This window comes from Aphis gossypii, chromosome 1 (genome assembly GCF_020184175.1).
Source record: "Aphis gossypii isolate Hap1 chromosome 1, ASM2018417v2, whole genome shotgun sequence".
NCBI classification, from domain to species: domain Eukaryota; kingdom Metazoa; phylum Arthropoda; class Insecta; order Hemiptera; family Aphididae; genus Aphis; species Aphis gossypii.
Window position 1 is genome coordinate 39,992,407 of NC_065530.1, and position 19,692 is coordinate 40,012,098.

A 19,692-nucleotide genomic window follows, 5' to 3' on the forward strand; every position below is an offset into this window, starting at 1 on the left:
ACAACAACTGTTACAAAGAGATTATAAACTTCCGATATCACATATTTCTGTATGTACTTTATGTAATATAACTAACATAATATGTTTTATTATCAGTTTAGTTTCCCGAGCGATGAGTGAATGATATTATCAACGACTTATAACTTGAACTTTTAAACTACAAAATTTAAAAACTTATAAAAAATACTCCACGAAAAATTATAATTCATTTAAATTTTTAACATATATTATAAAATTAAAAGAGAATAAATATATTAATGCGTTTTGTAAAGTGGGATATGAAACATACAAATGGTCAATTTAACACCCACATCAAACTCTGTCAAAAATAAAAGACTATAGGTATTTATATTAAATTTGTCTATATCCAATTTAGCATAAAATAATGTTAATGTATATTAATAGATACTAAAGAGTAATGAATTACGGAGAGCAAAAGTTGTATGCACTGATTTACTATAAATAATACAATAATTGAGGGAGCTAATAACGCATCCCGTTTATAAAAATAATAGTTTAAACTTGAGGTGTCATTTTACTATTTTTACCTACAAGTAAGTCGAACTAATTTTCCATAAAAATATTCTTTCAATTGAAAGAATGAAGTCAGTAATAATTTATAACTCTTTATACCCTGCAGGCAAATTATAATCTTTCATTCAATAATATTGTTAAAGTATTTACATAATTATATCATCCGTTAAATGAATTTAAATTAGGTATACTTTTTTACACTTTAATTTATTCATAAGATCTGCTTAACTAGTTTTAACTGTAAATATTGTGTTATCAAAAGTACAGTGATCGTTTATAGGAATTACCGTCGTACTTATGATTTATTTATTTATAAAAATAAATAAATGTAATAATACTTGAATAACAAAGCCATCATAGTCATATTTGTTTTTAGCAATGACCATGCATGTTTAATTTTAATCGTTAAAATACTCATTTTTTATTAATGCGATTTGGTTTAATTTTATAAATTAAACTGAATTGTTCACAACTCAAGTCAATACCTATCGCATAACCAATGTTATAACCAGCAGTGCATTTAATTAAAATATTAAATTGTAATAATAACATTGTCCGCCTATACTTTATACTTCACTATGATTTGATATAATATATAATACATGGACAATATTAAAACGTTATAAATTAATATTATATTACATTATAGTACACACATTCATCGAATAATTATCTAAAATATTATAATTCCAACGAGTAATCGTAATCAACCATAAAAATCATAGTCACCTATGTCACATTGTTTTGGAGCTTTTTGTTTTCAGATGAGAAATAAAAGATGATGATATGTACTTATAACTTAGTTGTGGTCACACAGAATGAGCCTAAAAATTAATAACAAATTAAATAACGCATAATACTCTCATATTGTTTTGAATCTATTAAAACGTTATTTTTAAATAGGTTTGTTATACAATAGTGTAAATCATATATTAAAACCACCGTTATCAATTGTATCGAATAACACTTTTAGGAAGTACCTGCACTGATAGGTCTCTTCACTTTGTATTTCGTGTGTGTAGTGTGTTCTGTAATATATATTTTCTTTAGTTTATTGTTCTATTATTGTAATAGATTACCTAATAAAAAATTTAATTGAAAAATAAAAAATAAATATCTGCAATTGTTGTTTTAATGGAACAACTGATAATTTTAATTAAAGCCTCGGGGTTATACTAATAAAAATCAACTGTTCTATTGAATACAGAAAATATTATAATATAATTGTATCAGATTTATTTTCATTCACGAATCTAACTATAATATTAGTCTTTATTTTTTACAGCGTTCCAGTTCGACAATATATGTACGATTACGTATGATAAATAGTAAGTATACCGGGCTCTCGTATATTTTTAAATTTAATATTATGAAATACTATAAAACTATTCTAAATGTACACTTCTTTTGTTCTGTTTTTAAGCATAAACATTACAAAAAAAAAAGTTTCTATGAAGAGGTCTATAATTATGACCGTATAGATACCAACTTTTTTACAATAAAATTAATTTTTGTCTATTACTTTAAAATACAATATTTACCTATACCTACATTAAAAGATTTTATATAGCGTTGAATATTGAAACTCAGATACGTTTTGTATTGAAATAATATAAATATTGTCGTCAACTGTTATTTTTGTGTATAACACTCTCCCCCTCCATTCTGAATCAAGTCCTGGGGAGTTAGATATCACTATTATTTTACTGTTATTTGAGATTCGTAAACCCATTGGACGAGAATATTAATTGAATATAAACAATTCGGAACTGTAAATATTAACCCAACCTAACCGTCGTTTTTATCGATGACATTTAAATTATTGGCGGATTTACTTCGGTCGACAGTCGCCCAATAAAAATACACTAAAATACCTACGTGTTTTCAATACTCTTTCACAATACTATAATGTATTATAATAATAAAATAATTCGTGGTACTTATTATTGTGCATTCGGAGGTCGTAAACACCTCTCGTTTACTATTACCGATTGAAAAACCACAAGTGTTTATTTATCACAGTAACAAAATAACACCGATGTATAATATACTAAACTATTATCGTTAACACAATATCCCTCTTGGCTATTCTGTCCTATTGCGTCTACATAATATGCTCGTTCGTACATTGCGCTGGCATAAAATACCACTTTCGTATATCATATACATCATAGGTACTATAGAGCGAGTGTGCGAAAAAAACATACTCCACTCGTCTACCAGCAATAATAATCGTATACAACATGAATAGGTACCTATATCTAAATACTTTACTAAACACTCAATAAACACCGAAATAAGTGTCGAACATCTGTCACTTGAACTTGTAATGAGACGAACCGCAATAATTTTGTCCACAAAAAACAGGCAACCGAGATTCGCCGCACAACATAAAAACGAGAAGGCGCCGGGACTAAATAATGCGCAGAATATACAAAAATTCATGAGCAAAAAATTAAAAAACGTAAATCATATAACATATTACGTTATAATATTACCTCTTGCAATATTATGAAATTTTATGAATTTAATAATTTTTACAACTATTGATTATACGATTTTGATTCAATTCAAAACAATTATTCATTACCGCAATATAATAATGTTATGGTAACGTGTATTATATTTTAAATTGTAATATAAAATGAATAATATTTTAGTTTTATTCATATTTGACAGTTGACAACGAATTCAATTGATTTTAATAATTACATTTCTGTACTTTTAACACACATTCCATGTTTCATATACGATAGAAATCTACGACTTTTAATGACAAAAGTTGTACGTATTGCACTCTAGTGAATAATTATCTATAAACTGTTCTGATTGGACGAATAATTCAATCCGAGATTTATAGTTGATAGATTGGAAACACAAATATTAAAAATGATAAAAATAAAATAAATAGTGCTAAGTATATAGGCTATATAATGTCCATTAACTAAAATATTTTGAAGAAAATATTATATCCATTAGCGGTAGATTTCTATTTGAGTGCTTGAAGGGCAGTATCACACAATCTTATAAACTTCACTACTTACACAATATAATATTCGCCAATGTTCAAACTTCAAATACAAAAAAAAAACAATATACAATATATAAGTGACTAGAGAGTCAAAGTCAATGTGAAAAATCCGCATAAACAATTAAACAGGAACTGAAAACAAAAAAGAATAAATAAATCCATTAACAATGATATTATAAATTGTACATTAGGGAACAAAAGTATAAAATCAAAAATTAATTATATAATGACATCAAAACAAAACTGTGAAATATTCAAAAATGTAGTACCTTCAAAATGTTGATAATAAACACACAACTAGAATTTCATTTCAAACCGACATTTTCCAATTCGCTGAACTTCAATTGTTGTACTTGAGAATTATTCAATGACACTCCAAAGCTACGTTCGATGGTCTGTTTGATGTCGACTCCCATCAATGAATCCATTCCTAAATCAGCTAAAGTAGACGTAGACTTAACTGAAAGTGGATCTTGAATCCCTAAATAATTGAAGAAAACGATTGAAAATAATTGTGTAAAATTATAAATACAATAATTATACATTAGTTAAAATAATTTTTTATTTTACTGTCATTCTTGACGCTATAACTATAAAATAGTTTTTTTTTACTATTAAAATTTTTTTTAAGTTACCCATAATTCCAGAAACGATTTCCGTGAGCGATTGAGATTTTGAATTCTCTGTCACTTTTCTTTTGGTTGGTATCACATGCGAAGCAACGACCGCTGAACTTTGTGTTAATAATATATCCAACGCCACTAAGCAAGACGATATTTTTTGGGCAAGAGTACCATTGATTTCTTTTTCTTCATTACCACGAGTTAATAGATATGCCATTCCGACGTCACCGATGCCTCCCCATTGAATAGATTGCTGTGATATATAAAAAAAAAAATAGTATTAGGTACCGTCGTCTGTTGTAAAAAACATATAGGATTCTATGAGTAGTGGTATTAAAAAGATTTCTTTTTACCGCCGGTAGTCCTCGTTTTTGTCTTTGCTCCGAAATCCTTTCCATGATAGAGTTTGCGTAACCGTAATTGGTTTGTCCCCTGTTTCCTCGACCGCAAGAAATGGACGAAAACGTGACAAAATACTCAATATCCTTACTAACACCTTCCGAAGCTTCGTCTAAATACTTAGTGGTTAACACTTTACTGTTGTACACAGTCTGGAAGTTATCAACTGTTTGGTTTTCGAAAATTCCGTCTCTCAAAACCTAAACCATTAAAAAATATTATAAACACAATACCGTGTTAAACATCTATATAATCTATATTATACAACATAATATATTTCATACCCCGGCCAAGTTGAAAATTCCACCAAGTGGACCTAGACTGAGAGCCAATTTCACAGTTTCTTTGGCTCCCGACAATGTAGTCAGGTCGAATGTGCTGATTTCCACTTTGATGTTTTGGCTTCTCCAAATATTTACTCTATATTTCTGGTATCCTGTTTGAATTCCACTCCGAGAACAGAGAATAATATTCTTTGCCCCGCGCTCTACTGCCCACTCCGTAAGTTCCATTCCAAATCCACCAAGACCACCTAAAATCGATTTCAATTATATTGACTGACTACAATTTTATTTATAATAGATTTACCCGAAAGTATGTAACTTTTGCTTGGATCAAAATATACCCGACGGTATGCTGCAAAGTTTACGGTCGGCGTCTCACCGGACACTTCAACTATTATCTTCTTTCCAGTCTTATTATTGGAGTAGGATCTATGTGAAAACAAAATTGTACATTATCTTCAATACATACATAAACACAATCTAAATTTACCTGAAAGCCGACTCAACTTCAGAATACGGATAAATAGTGAACGGTAAAGGTTTTACAATATCTTTCTTTATTCTTGAATCGACGAATGAATGAATATTATCTGCATATTGATTATTTAAAATAGAAATATCTTCAAACTTGGCTGATATTACTTCAAATCCATTTTGTGAATCTGGACATAATATAATCATTAGATTCTGATCACGTCATCAGTTTTTAAATAAATTATTGGCTACTAGAAAAATATTGTTGTTACTAACTTATGACATATACCTAATGTTACTATTTTATGTTTATAATATTATATGCTACAATTGCATTTAAGTCTAAAAATTAAAATGTCTCAAAACACAACTAACTATATAATATAAATTATAAGATGAAATTGTATAGGTAGTGTATAAATATTATACAATTTACTTGATAAGGCTGATACGTTTGTATTTTCGGTGATTATAATTTTTGATTCAACAGCGAGCAGTTCCGGCAAACGATTAGAACAATCTTTGGACAAAACCACATAATCAACTCCTTGATTTAGAGTCAACGTTGATACCGAGTGAATGAATTTTGAATCAAATCTCGTAGTTGAAACTTGACTCACCTTTATTTAATATAAACATTTAACATGATATAAACGATTTTCTAATCTACATTTCGATGACTTACTTCTGGGTAATCGCTTTTAATAATTTCAAGCTGTTCATTAGTTTCGGCTACAACAAACACTTTGCACTTGAGTGATAGTGCAATTGAAATAGCCGCGTAATTCACACTGTTTCCGCCAACAAATATCAACACGTTTTTAGATTCCGATAACTTTCCTTTATGTATTAAAGCATAAGTGGCCTGAATTCGAATTAGAAATGTATTTATTAGACTCAATAAATAGGATTTTATATATATAAAAAAAAAGACGCTTTACCAAAAAGTAAGAGTATGGAACAGTGGCGGCTTGTTGCAAAGTCCAACTTTTTGGTACATCCCATACAATAGCATTACTCTGACTAACTGTCGTTGATAGAGCTCCAGATTTAACCAATCCCATTACCTTTTGACCATTTGTCTTAAAACCAGAAAATTCTACTCCAAAGTCGGTTTTCTATAAAACAAAATAAGTATCACATAAATACGTATGAAAATATTATAATGAAATTATAAATTATCCACCATTGAAGAAAGTGCAGCCAAGTCGACATTGTTAACTCCGGTATACGCTATAGTTATAGAATCACTGCTGTCACTGCTGTTGAAATATCTATAAGTAAGATAGAAGTATAAAATAATATAAACTTATCAATAATATAAAAATGTATTTACTTTGACGCCTGAACCCATTGAAGTGTTGTCAGATCGCCCTTAGACTGTACGGACACTTTAGCTTCAGTTGTTTGAATATTTGAAACAATTTTTACATCAATTGGTAAATGTCTGTAAGATCCCCAAGTTCCATTTCGCTCCACGTTAAAGAACAGATCGGTTTCAAGGAGTGCAGTAAAATCTTTCAAAGTATATTTTTTACCAGATTCGGTTAGGATACACCTAATAAAATATACATTCGATCACTATCTTATGGTTAAAGTCAACTTATATGAAAGAGATTATTAACTACCTGATGGGATTTTCTTCACCATTAAATTCTTCAACTAAACATTTAGACAGACCGAGAACACCGTTGATATTTTTATCACTATAAAGTATAACCTTTTTGTTCGGATTTCCTTTAATGTCGGCTAATTCCTTTTTCAATGATTCCACCCACGAAAACTGTCCATCCTCAATGTTTAAAGTCGTGTACTGATATTTTGGTGAAATCTAAAAAGTAATTTAACGGAAAAAAATCAACTTAAAAGTTTATCCAAATTGTTTTGTAATTATTTGTTATACTTTTTTCAACAAGAAGTATTTCTTGTCGCCTTTTTCAATAACAGACACTATTTGGAGATTTAACGATTCCAATGTAGTTGGAGTAAGTGCAGAAATATTTTCAACCAAAAGAACAAATCCTCTTGGAGTTAATGCCGAAGAAATTTTATCCAATACAGTAGTGTCAAAATTAATATCATCAGCAACTATCAATTGGTATGCATCGGATAATGGAGCATTTTGAATATTGAAGTCAACAATTTCAATATCTAATGATGATAGCTTGCTTTGTTCGATATTAACTGCCTTGTTCGAAAGAATTGTATAGTCCACCTGAATGGATATCAATGTCATTGTAGTGTATCGTTTTAAAAAGTATTAAATCATTATAATTCCTCACATAAAAATTGGCTTCTGCTTCAATAATTTGAACAATTTCCGTTGCCAATACGTTATTGTTATGGATTTCTGCTGCTTTTACATAGTGTACTCCTATGTTTTCCATGAATAATCCAATCATAGAGTAAAGAATCTCATACGTAGTTAATTCATTTGACTAATATGAGAAACATAGTTATTTTATTTTTATTGATAATTATAAAATTGATTAAATACTTACTGTATATGTATATGGAATAAATGAATGACGTTCCAGAGTTGCTGGAAGTTGGGCATTCTTTTTCAAAGGTGCAGGCGTCACTTTCAATTTGGAGATAGTGACTCCGCCCGATTGCGTCGTCTTAGCATATCCATAATGGTTTACTTCAATTTCTAAACACAATTCGATTATAATAAGTTCAAAGAATACCAAGACATATCATTTTGTACTACCATTTGAATTCGACGATCTTTCCGCAACTTGCTTATGATACACAGGATCAATGATAATTTCTTTAATGTATGTTGGCAAACGAAGCTCTCTAGTTTTTATAGATATAAGTTCAAATTGTAACAGAGTATCAATATACGATACCCAATTTCCAGTCCAGGCCACTTTACCTCTAGAACCTGATAAAAAGACATCATTTTTATGTTTCTTATTAATTTCATTTTATAATCTTACCTTCACTGTTTGCTTCTACAAAACCTAAAAACTCATCTTTATACTGATATCCTCGAAGTCTCAACTCCTTGTAAAAATCATCAGAATTTAATTCCATTTGTTCTGAAATGGTTGCAAGATGTTCTATTTGATTTTCGTCGGAGTTTGGGGTGAATAATTGTATACCTCCTGTAACCGTTAATGATCCTCCTTCTAATAATTCAAACTCACCCGATCCATGAAAAATATTAATGTCGAATTTTACTGTCACTAAATATAAATAATCATTAAAAAAAATACTTTAGTTTTATAATAAAAATGCATGAACTTATTATGATTTTATATACCCTCAGTATTAAGAACAGTTGGCCTGAAAAATTTTAAATTTCGAAAAACAACTGGAACGTCTTCAAACCATTTTGCTTGTAGTTTTGCAAAAGCTTTCCATACTAATGTCTATAGTCAAATATGCATATACTAATAAATAGTCTAATAAAAAATGTTGATTAAGTATAAAAAACGGGATTAAATTGGTTCTGTTTTAATATTTACTTTAAAAATATATATTTTTATTTTTTGAAACGATATTGTTTGTACCACTATTTAATACTATATTTTGATAGGGGTTCTAGTCGTTAAAAATCATTTATGTCGATATTACAATTTTAATTTACATTATGATTTGTGAATAAACTATTTTAAACTAACTGCTATACTAAAAAGTATAATTAACATTTTAGTATGTGAAACTTTAGCAGAAATCAAATGTTTTTTATACTATGTAAAATATTCATAATAAATATGAGAAAATATATAAATAGTTTTCATACTATATATCCAGCTGCAGGATAAAGTATACGTCCATCAATGGCATGACCGGCTAAATATTTATCTTGTTTTGTTTTAATATCAATTTCGACTTGATTATACTCTGACCCGGAAATCTAAATAGAAATATTAATTGGCATTCGAAATAAATACATTTTGGATATTAAAATAGGTAACAATCATTGATAAATACGTTATATTAGATGAAATCTAAAAAATTAAACATATTTTGACTGTTTAAACATACCTTTTCCACAAAATTTGGAACTACATAGTCATTTGAATGATCCCATTTTAACATTGGAGATATCATTGGAGTACCTCTAACTACAGGGTACTCTACTTTACCATACAAATTCTGTAATTGCGGCTCTGCTCCGGCAATATATAACCTTTAATAAAATAAATCACATTATCAGTATGAAGATATTATTATATAATATTTTATGTATTATATGATATTCTTATCATATGCCAGAATATAGATAGAAAAAACACTTACTTTCCAATAGCTTCCAACAAGAAATTCACATGATTTGAAACAGTTTTCTTAGTCAGGCCGACATTTGTCACTGTAGGGGGCAATGATCTCTTCAAAATTGCTTGTAATAAACAATGAGGAGCAATTTCAATGGTTATAGCATTTTCGGGTACATGTTTCATTGCACCATGAAAGTAAACTGGTGAACTTATATTTTTTAAATGGTAATCCGCCGACGAGTATTTGGCTTCCGGTGAATTCCATTGATATTCCGGAAATGTTGTACTCAACCACCGACTAGACCTTTTTTTAGGATTAGACATTACCTATATAAAGAATTATATATTTATATACACCAAAGTATGAGCTACAATGGAGTGTGTACATAAGCATTTTCTAAATCAATGAAATATTTTTATTAGGTACCTTTTCATAATATGGTCTCAACGACGGGATAAACCCATTTAAGTATGGCGAATGGAAAGCGTAACCCATCGAATCTACAGGTTTAGCAAATATACCTTCGTGTTTTAGAGTTTCAGTGAATTTCAAAGTTATATCTTTAAGTCCCGAAATTGTAACACTGTCTTCGCTGTTATGACAAGCGACAATTATACCTTCGGGAAGTTTCTTTTGTGTCTCTTCCCACGATAGTCCTACTGCAACCATAGCTCCAGCGGGTACGTCAATTTGTGTCAAAATTGTAGACCTCCAGTACATTGTCAATAACGCTTCTTCTAATGTGAAGCAACCATCTGCATACGCACAGGCCAGTTCACCAACTGAATGACCAATGATACCGTCGGGATTGATACCAAGTGAGTGTAAAATATCAACAAGACCTATCTAAAAAATATTTACAGGCTATATGCAAAACAATATTATTTTAATTTATACGAATAAAGTTAATTTTTAACAGTATTTACCTGTACAATAAGAACTGTGAACATAGTATTCTTTATACTCTTAAACGTATTTTCGTCAGATTTATAAAATAAATCATAAACACTGTAGTTATATGGAATTAATATGGAATGTGCATTGTCTACAGTTTGTTTAAACACTTCAAACTTTACTAAATCGGTGACTAATTCTAACGATTGACTTCCCATACCGGGAAAAATGAAGTAGATTGGCCTTTTATCACCGGACACATTACTTTGCTAGAATAATCATATTGTCATTTAATTGGGCATTTCAGTAATTTTTTTTATTAATATAAAACTTACAGCTATTTCAACATTCCGAGGGGATTGTCCGAGAATTGAATAACCAGATAACTTGTAACCAGGAATTGTTGATTTATAAATATCATTGATTAAAGTTAATAGATCGTTGTTATCTGCATATTTTTCAATCTAAAAACGAAAAGTAATCGATATAAATATGTATATACATTATACATACAATATAATTAAATGCTTAAATTTATGATGTGTGTTTAATATTTTTTAAATTAATGTATGCAACTAACAGCTTCAAATTGTTCGTCCAACGCTTCTCTAGTTCGTCCTGACAAAAACACTAGTCTAGGAATTTCGAGTGTTGGTAATGGAATTTTCTGTGCTATTTTATCGTTAGCTCTTAGAATAACATGAACATTTGATCCTCCAACGCCGAATGAATTAATAGAAACTAAATTTCCCGGTAATGGCGTTTGCTTATCAACAACCTAATAAATTGAAATTAATTATACTGTGTCACTTTTATTATACAAATAATACAATCAATTACCTTCAATTCTCCACTAACAAGTTTTGGAATATTGGGGTTTAGTGTTTCAAAATTAATATTAGCCGGAATAATTCCTGTTTCTAGCGCATACAGCACCTTTGCTATTGACACTAAACCTGATACTGGTTCTGCGTGACCCATATTTGATTTAACCGATCCAACAAGCAAAGGAGTTTTACGGTTAATACAAAACACATCCGAAATGGCGTTCAACTCTTGTCTGTCTCCAACCTATTCCATTAAGATTATTTAAAAAATATACATAAAAATTAATTTGATTTACCTACAGTTGTCCCTGTTCCATGAGCTTCGACATAATGGACATCATTGGGATTTAAATAAGCACGCGCGTAAGTATCTCTAATTAGCTGACTTTGTACTGACTGCGAAGGATATGTGGCGCCTTCGATTTTGAATCCATCGGTATTAGTGGACGTTCCGACTACAGTCGCGTATATTCGTTTAGCATCCGCTGATTTTCTTATGTATAAAGCAACAATAGCTTCACTTCTTACGTATCCATTAGCTAAATGTAATACATACGTTATTTTGGTTGTTAATTTTTTATCATAAAAGTGTATAATATGTTTTCTTAACTTAACTTACCGCCAATGTCAAAAGGTCTGCTTGTTCCTGTAGGACTAAGCATATTATATCGATGATACATAACTGAAGTGGCTGGTTTTAGGAGTAAATTAGTTCCTGCAACAATAGCTGCATCGCATTGACCCGTTTTTATTGCAGTGATAGCTTGGTGTAAACAAAATAGCGCGCTTGAACATGCAGTATCAATAGCGACACTCGGGCCTATTTAAAATTATAAATTTTAAACCTCTTAACTAACAAATTTAGTTTATTAGGAATTTTAAACATAAATACCATTAAAATTGAATTGAAAAGAAAGTCTGTTAGCTACCATAGATCTAATTACACCTATAGTTTCATATCCAGTCAATTTTTCTGGTGTACGTTCAAAATAGTCTGAAGATTCGTTGGTCATCATACCAACGTACACCCCTGTTTTTGTTCCACGTATATCCTTTGGATTAATTCCTGTGAATTATAAAATATAAATACCTTGTCATGAATAATTATTCTCTTTCTTTAGTTTATATAGGTACCTGCATCGACTATAGCTTCATGTGTAACTTCAAGTAAAATTCTAAGTTGTGCATCCATGGCATTAGCTAATTTTGTATGGATTCCAAAAAACTCTGCGTCAAATTTATCTATTTCCTTTAATTTTCCAGACCTTGATGGAACTCCATACATGCCTATATACAATATAATATTTAGTTTGTATGTTTAAAACATTGAAAACAATGAAAACTTAAATTTGATAGTTAATAATTATAATTGTTTTTAAGCTGGGTATGCAATTTTTCAGAACAAATTATTTATAATTTAATTTACCGGGAGACCATCTTCTATTATCATCTGTCAATAAATCTGCATTATTATATAATTTCTCTTTAAACTCTTCGGTAGAGTCACATTCAGGAAATCGTCCAGCAATACCCGATATCACCACATCATTTGCTTCTGACATGCCTGTAAATAAATAAAAAAAAAACTTTATGAATGATATACTATTGTTGATTGTTTTTAAATAAAGGGGGAAGGACTTTATTCAAACAAACACGTCTACTATTCTTAATATAACTTAATTATTTTAAGGCTATATCATATTATAAATCTAAATTTATTCTTTTTTGATAATAATAAAAAATTACGTGAATTAGGTATATTACCTAATAATATACATAATTAATTTAGTTAAATGATAGTGGATTATACACACGTTATTCTAGAATAATGTTCTAATCGTAGATTTTTTTTTTATCATTAATTAGGTAATTATATAATAAATAATAATTATAATAAAGGTTAATTTAAATAAGTTATATTACTTTAGAATTTAGATATTTCATATAATCAATTTTTAATTTATTCGTCCCGTAAAGAATTTGCTATCAATAAAATATTAACGTTTATGAGTGATCAGAAGATTTAACGTACAATTATTATTTTCTTTTTTATTAATTTTTAGAATATTTTTAATGATAATTAAAAACAATTATAATTTTTTATATTCATACTATATACAATAAAAATAAATACAATTGTTAGTCATAACAAATAGCATAAAATTAGAAATATAATATTATACAAGATACAACTGAATTACAAGTTTAGGATTTTGTACAAACATTTTTCAACGTTTTATATAAAATTTATCTTCGATACCCGTTTTTATAGAGTACAAAGAATTTAAAAATATTTCAATTATTGTAACCAGCACTATGGCGTTGTCATCTCAGGACAAGGTACTCTTCATAATTATATTATAGACTTGAAATGCCTACAAAAAGTTGTTATTTTATTAAAACTGAATAAATCTTTCCAAAAATTTGAGATTTATTGACAACTTAAATTCAGTGAATACCGTTTTTATGTATGCCAGGTACCGTGGTGTGACGTCAAAATATTTACCATGTTATTTTTCTCATCTGACGTTTTATCATCTACATTCCAAGTTATTTTTATTACTTCCGTTTGTATACCCAATTATAATTTATTTGTTTTTATATACCTATCAGTAAATTATAATATGATATTCAATTTAATAACTTTTTTAAATTTTTAACATATCATTATATCGTAATATTATCTGAAAATATTATTCATGCTACACTATGTATAGGTAATTATAATAATTTACGAAATCATAATATTATTATTTTAACAATGAATAACAGATAAAAATATAAGACCACTAAAAACAAGTAAAATTTCATAATTTATTAATGAAACATATAATACAGCACTTAGGTCTGGCAGAAATAATTTTGTGATTGTATTTGGAAAATATAAATACACATATTGGTGTACACTATATGTTATACATATTATGTGAAATATTAATTTATTTTATTTATTATAAAATATTTATTTTATATTTATGATATCTATATGGATTGTTTGCAGTAGTAATGATATTTTTCTCTAATCATTACGAGGTGATGCTATAATGTTAACAATTTATAAATAAAAGCTTTCAAATATCATTTTTTTTTTCAAAAATATGCTAATAATGTTTTAGAAAATGCGTATGGCTTAACATAAAATAATTAACACTGCATAATAATTGTATTTATTTTTATATTATTTAAAGGAAATTAAGACACATTATTATGTTAAAAATAATTAAAAATGTGTACCCTATTGGAAGTTGCAAATGTATTGATAATATTATATAAATATTAAACAAAATAGTCATAATGTTTTTATGGACAAAATAAGGGTTTTTAACAAACACGATATTTAAATAAATATCAGAACTTGGGGGGGGGGCACGTAAATTTTACTAACCAAGATCTATTTGTTTGGCATTAAAAAATAAACTTTAAAACAAAATTGTGTTTTGAGTTAAAACTTATGAGTTTAATATTTTGGTTCCTAATGATTACAGTTAGTGGTCCACTCCACTTTTATATTAATATAAAACCATATAGCACGGTTAAAATTTGCGAATATTTGGATTAATGAAATGGCCTTTAATACATAGGCTAAAACACGGTGATGTGATCAATATTGTTTTTAATAGTTTTATACAATGGTTTATCATTAAATTGATTCATTTTAGTGATTTACTCAATGGTGAATAAAAACAAGATAAAGAACACTTCTTGTTATCAATACATTGTTATTCATGATTTTGTTTCGTTCCAATCTACTCATTCAATAATAAGTATTATTATTTATCAGCACATTACGTAACGAGTTAAAATAATATTCTAAATAGTACCTCATAAGTCATAATCTATCTTAAAATCTCTATTTTTTTTTGTCTGTAAACAATAATTTCTTGCGATATTGTTATTTTTCTTTATTTTTATATAGGTATAAGAATTTTTTCAAACTTAATTTTGTTTATCGTAACTTTGAATGTTTTTGTATTCTTAGGTTTGAAAGTCTTTAAGAAATAAGGGCACTAAAAAATATAATACCTAAGAGATGAATGAATAGGTATAATGAGTATCATCATATAAATTGAAATGTGAGTTCAAGCGTTCGTTATTTAGAATTTAACATTGATTTCGAATCCACGTTATTAGAGGATATGGCGCATCTTTATCTAAATACATTTGAAGCATAAGATACGAAACACAAGTTTATAATTATTTTTCATTTTGTAGAGGCATTATTACAGCTAATGTTAATACATAAACGATAAACATCCTAAACTTCATTTGAATCTATGAAAATTAATCCAAAAATATAACGTAGCCAAATCCAACTTTGTTAGTGTTATCTCTGTACATTCCAGTTTTGATTACTCATTATAAAATTAATTTATATATTATGTACCTATATTATTGTGATTCTTACAAATATACAAGTTAAACTTTACAATAAATTATAAATTACAAATGGTGTACAAATTTAAATTACATATTTATCAAAACTATAACCCTTGATTTTAGTTTGATATGACCTATCGACATTGACTAGGTCATGTAATGGATTCGCTGAATTAATTAATTTAATAATTTATTAGATAATTAATTAATTTTTAAATTTTAACCACTTGAATTTTAATTAATTGTGTGTCAGAAATAATACAATTTAAAAAATGAAGAATCAAGTCTCTAGAAATAATATATTTTGAAAATAATAAAATCATAAAAAACGTTTAGGAGGACATTATACCGCATGTGTTGTCTCTGTTTTATACACACGAAACATAGTTAAAAACTGTTACTTTCCTCCCTAGATATTTATATAAAATTACCAAAATTATAAATCACATTTAAAAGAACTTTATCTGTATTTTAATTTTTTTGAAAGCAGTAACCAATAATTTTTAATAATTAAATTTAAAAAACCTTAAGTTCTCAAATTGATAACTTTAATTGTATTAATGTTATTAAAAAAAATTAAACACAAGTAAAGTTCTTCTCAATTCGATTTATAATTTTGGTCATTTTATATAAGTATTGAGAGAGTAAAGTCGTCTCGCGCAAAACAGTTTTTAACACCTTATTATGAGTGTATAAGACAGAGAAACACACGCAGATATAGCGTTCTCTTAAGGATTAAAATTTGAATTTCAGGCACCTTTAAAAAAAATGGGACTAGGTATCATTGTTGTATATTTTTAAATAGTTGAGAGAAAAATTTTAAAAGCTTTTATACACATATGTCATACATGTATAAAAAAACTAAAAAAATTTAAATTTCTATAAATTGTTCAAAAAGATACAAACATTTTAAACATTATGATCTCTCAAGAAAATATTAATATAGATATTTTGTCAAAATTATAATATAATTATAATTATATTCATAATTATTTTACAGTTATTTATTCCACTTTTAAATAAAAATTGTACATACCTTTATTTGTAGTCCAATATTTTATTGTAAAAAAAAAAAAGTCACAGAAAGTGAAAATCAGTTCAAGATTTACTATCGTAAAAAGATGATGCGTCTAAACGACTATTGAACATGAAAATAAGAGTAAACGTGTACAATAAAAATTGAAACTAATGTATTACTACAATCATTTATCTTACATTAATTCCCGCTACCTATAACTTTATTGTGATAAATTTTTGAAATAAACACCGTTTATGGACTTATTTTATTCGATAACAAAGGTCACACATTGACTAGGTATTAATTAGTTTCAGTGTAAGGTAATAAATAGTAATAAGTAATAATATCATCTTAATTATTACATAAATATCTGATTAATGATTTTATTATTTAGTTTGTTTATAAAAATTAGGTTTTTATAATTGTTATACATTTATAAACTATCTTTTGTAATTAAATGAAGTATCATTAATTATACATTATTATATTCAAATTATTTTACATAATAGCAAGATGTGAATAATAGTGATAATAACTGAAGTGTATTTTCGGTAGTGGTTGAGGTGACTACATCAACCTCCTTTCAAAATGTCTAGGAATTATCTTAAATTGTTTTATATACATTAGAATAACAATATTTTGAAATACCATTCATGAATATTATGTGCCACTGAAAGTTAAGATTGCCCGATATGAACTTATTAGTAAACTATAATCTTACTTCTTGTCTGGATGAAAGTTAATCTCTAAAATTAAAATGAACATGTTCAATGACTTATTTAATTCGATAACAAAGGCCACACATCGTGTATATTTGATTCCCCGATCGTTTTTTTTCGTAATTCATAACAACAGTTCTTATCTCTGGAAAATTCTAATTTACGGTAATCTAATATTGTAATATCAATAAATAATTATTACGCCTTAAATATTTTTTTCCCTTTCATGGAATATTTTGATTAGAGAAATTTGGGTAACTTAAGAATTAAAAATTACATTTTGTTATCAGATATATTGACGTATATTGAATGAATAAATTATAATTTTATTTTCTTATAACATTATTGTAAAAATAATCGTATGTAATTGTGTTATTAAATATAACAATTATTTATAAACAATTAATCATACTCTTACTTTTAAAACATTGAAGATTGTTTGACAATATAAAGAGTAACAACTTTTAGTTCAATTAATGTAATATTATTAAGTAGAAAGCAATTATATATACGTTGTATATTGGTATCATATAAAATTAAGTTATATATAGGTACATTATAGAGTATTTATTCGATAATTAAATTAGAATAGGTATAAAAATGTGTATAATATTATTACAGTAACTAGGTATATCGTCTATATCACAGTTGGCGCCAACTAAAAAATAAACTAATACTCGTATATTATGTAATAATTCCAAGGGTAAATATATATTATGTATAATATGTATTTATAACTTTATAAGACTTAATATTTGAGGATTATATATTATACAGAAAGAATTACATAAGAATTATTGATTACCGACTTATAGGATGAAGTTCAAACGATAATTTTCTATTATTTACTTTATCATAAATTCATAACATACGTGTATATTTTGTATAGCCGTATAAGTATTAGGCACCTACAATTATATAAACACGTAAGCCAATATAGTTGCATAATTATTGTAGTCAATAATAGATAGAGGTAGGTATATAAATGCTTAAAATAATATATGAATAATTATTAAGTTATGGCTTTTATCGATGTGATAAGATCCTGAAACTGAATGTCAAAGTGAATAGTTCCTACTGTATGAAAAATATGTCAAGAACTCACGAGTCTCTTCCGTCCGTGTCCATTCCGCAGTACATATAAATATAAAATACTATTTTAACAGAATTAATTTGTGATTATCATACCGCGACGCTATACTCGCTCCATTCCCCAATATAATAATATATACTGTTACGAAAAAAACTGGAGAAGTCGCTATGCTGTATAGACCTATAAAATTGGTAGGTATATCAAGTGGTTACTGGGTAGGAGTGGGTTACTGTGTAATGAATGTGTTAAATTTGAATTCAACGATAACTATAAAAAAAAAAAAAACGATTCTGAACGTAAACTTTCAACATTTCTTACAATATTTAATTATACGATTATATCACTGTATTAGTATAGGTATAGGTTTAAAGAATTTTTGTCGAAAAGTAATTGAATATAGAATCATGTTCATGTACATCATATGACTGACTTATAACGTCAGAACTCGGGAGTATAAATTATAACACTCCGTTTTTATCAGCAAATCTAAGTACACTTAATGTGCTCAAATTCATGATGGAGACTGAACAAATTTAGAATTCTATTTATTTATTTGTATGTGTTTTGTTTATTTTGTATTTGTTCATTTTCTCTAATTTGTCTCTCTAAGTTATAATGCTGTAAAACGATTCCTAATTTTTAAATAATAAAGTTAAACTAGGATTCTCGTAGTCAATATTTTAAGTCACCAAAGCAGTTATTATTAATAAAAAAAATAATTGCTTACAAAATATGAAGTATTATTAAAATATTCCAATATGTCATTAGCTTAATACCGCAGTTGAATGATATAAATAGATTTGTGGTAAAATTAGCTTAAAACTATACAGTCAAGTTACTTTTTAAATGCTATAGTATAGGTACAGACAACGATAATTTAAGACTTAAGTAATAGAAGAAGGTTTTTAGTTTCAACGATTAATATTTTTTGAATTATAGACAACGAAATAACAAAAATCGTTTAAAGATGAACTTGTCGTTATTCTAAGCGTAAAATATATACCCAATGGAGACAAAATTTTAAATTCGTGAAAAATGTGTTTAATTTAACGCTAAATGTTTGTTTTTAAACTCAGTAAATTTAGTAATAAACTAATAATAACATGAGAGAAATTTTGTTGTCATGCTTTTTTAACAAAAGAATAATTTAGATATTTCGTTATTTTAAAATTCTTACATTTGTATT

General features: G+C 27.4%; 1 protein-coding gene and 1 long non-coding RNA gene across 3 annotated transcripts; one reads left to right on the forward strand and one right to left on the reverse strand.

The window, feature by feature from the left end:
- Nucleotides 1–112: 112 nt before the first annotated feature.
- Nucleotides 113–10,095, forward strand: LOC126555696 (uncharacterized). Its single transcript, XR_007606908.1, has 3 exons — nt 113–342; nt 406–554; nt 10,001–10,095. It is a non-coding gene; the product is annotated as an uncharacterized LOC126555696 (long non-coding RNA).
- LOC126548841 (fatty acid synthase-like) lies at nt 3,175–16,865 on the reverse strand. Of its 2 annotated transcripts, none has more exons than XM_050210583.1 (33): nt 16,713–16,865; nt 12,726–12,863; nt 12,434–12,586; nt 12,192–12,365; nt 11,919–12,119; nt 11,600–11,838; nt 11,313–11,543; nt 11,053–11,250; nt 10,808–10,936; nt 10,505–10,741; nt 10,005–10,424; nt 9,600–9,904; nt 9,345–9,489; nt 9,100–9,213; nt 8,617–8,725; nt 8,291–8,539; nt 8,059–8,235; nt 7,847–7,998; nt 7,628–7,783; nt 7,249–7,560; nt 6,974–7,176; nt 6,682–6,903; nt 6,532–6,619; nt 6,287–6,463; nt 6,031–6,210; nt 5,782–5,965; nt 5,362–5,533; nt 5,176–5,300; nt 4,872–5,119; nt 4,542–4,787; nt 4,201–4,441; nt 3,861–4,046; nt 3,175–3,697 (listed from the first exon to the last, which is right to left on the reverse strand). In XM_050210583.1, exons 2-32 carry the CDS (start codon nt 12,859–12,861, stop codon nt 3,871–3,873), a joined length of 6,099 nt encoding a protein of 2,032 aa, XP_050066540.1. In that variant the 5' UTR covers nt 12,862–12,863; nt 16,713–16,865; the 3' UTR covers nt 3,175–3,697; nt 3,861–3,870. The 2 variants fall into 2 exon arrangements, with proteins under 2 accessions (XP_050066540.1, XP_027844759.2); XM_027988958.2 differs by having other exon boundaries at nt 3,835–4,046.
- Nucleotides 16,866–19,692: the final 2,827 nt, after the last annotated feature.

Coding starts and splice junctions, on each gene's coding strand:
- LOC126548841 (XM_050210583.1), bottom strand. CDS start 12,861: ATGTCAGAAGCAAATGATGTGGTGATATCGGGTATTGCTGGACGATTT. Junction 10,425..10,504: donor TCACAGTTCTTATTGTACAG/GTAAATACTGTT, acceptor AATATTTTTTAG/ATAGGTCTTGTTGATATTTT. Junction 4,788..4,871: donor GAATTTTCAACTTGGCCGGG/GTATGAAATATA, acceptor TTAATGGTTTAG/GTTTTGAGAGACGGAATTTT.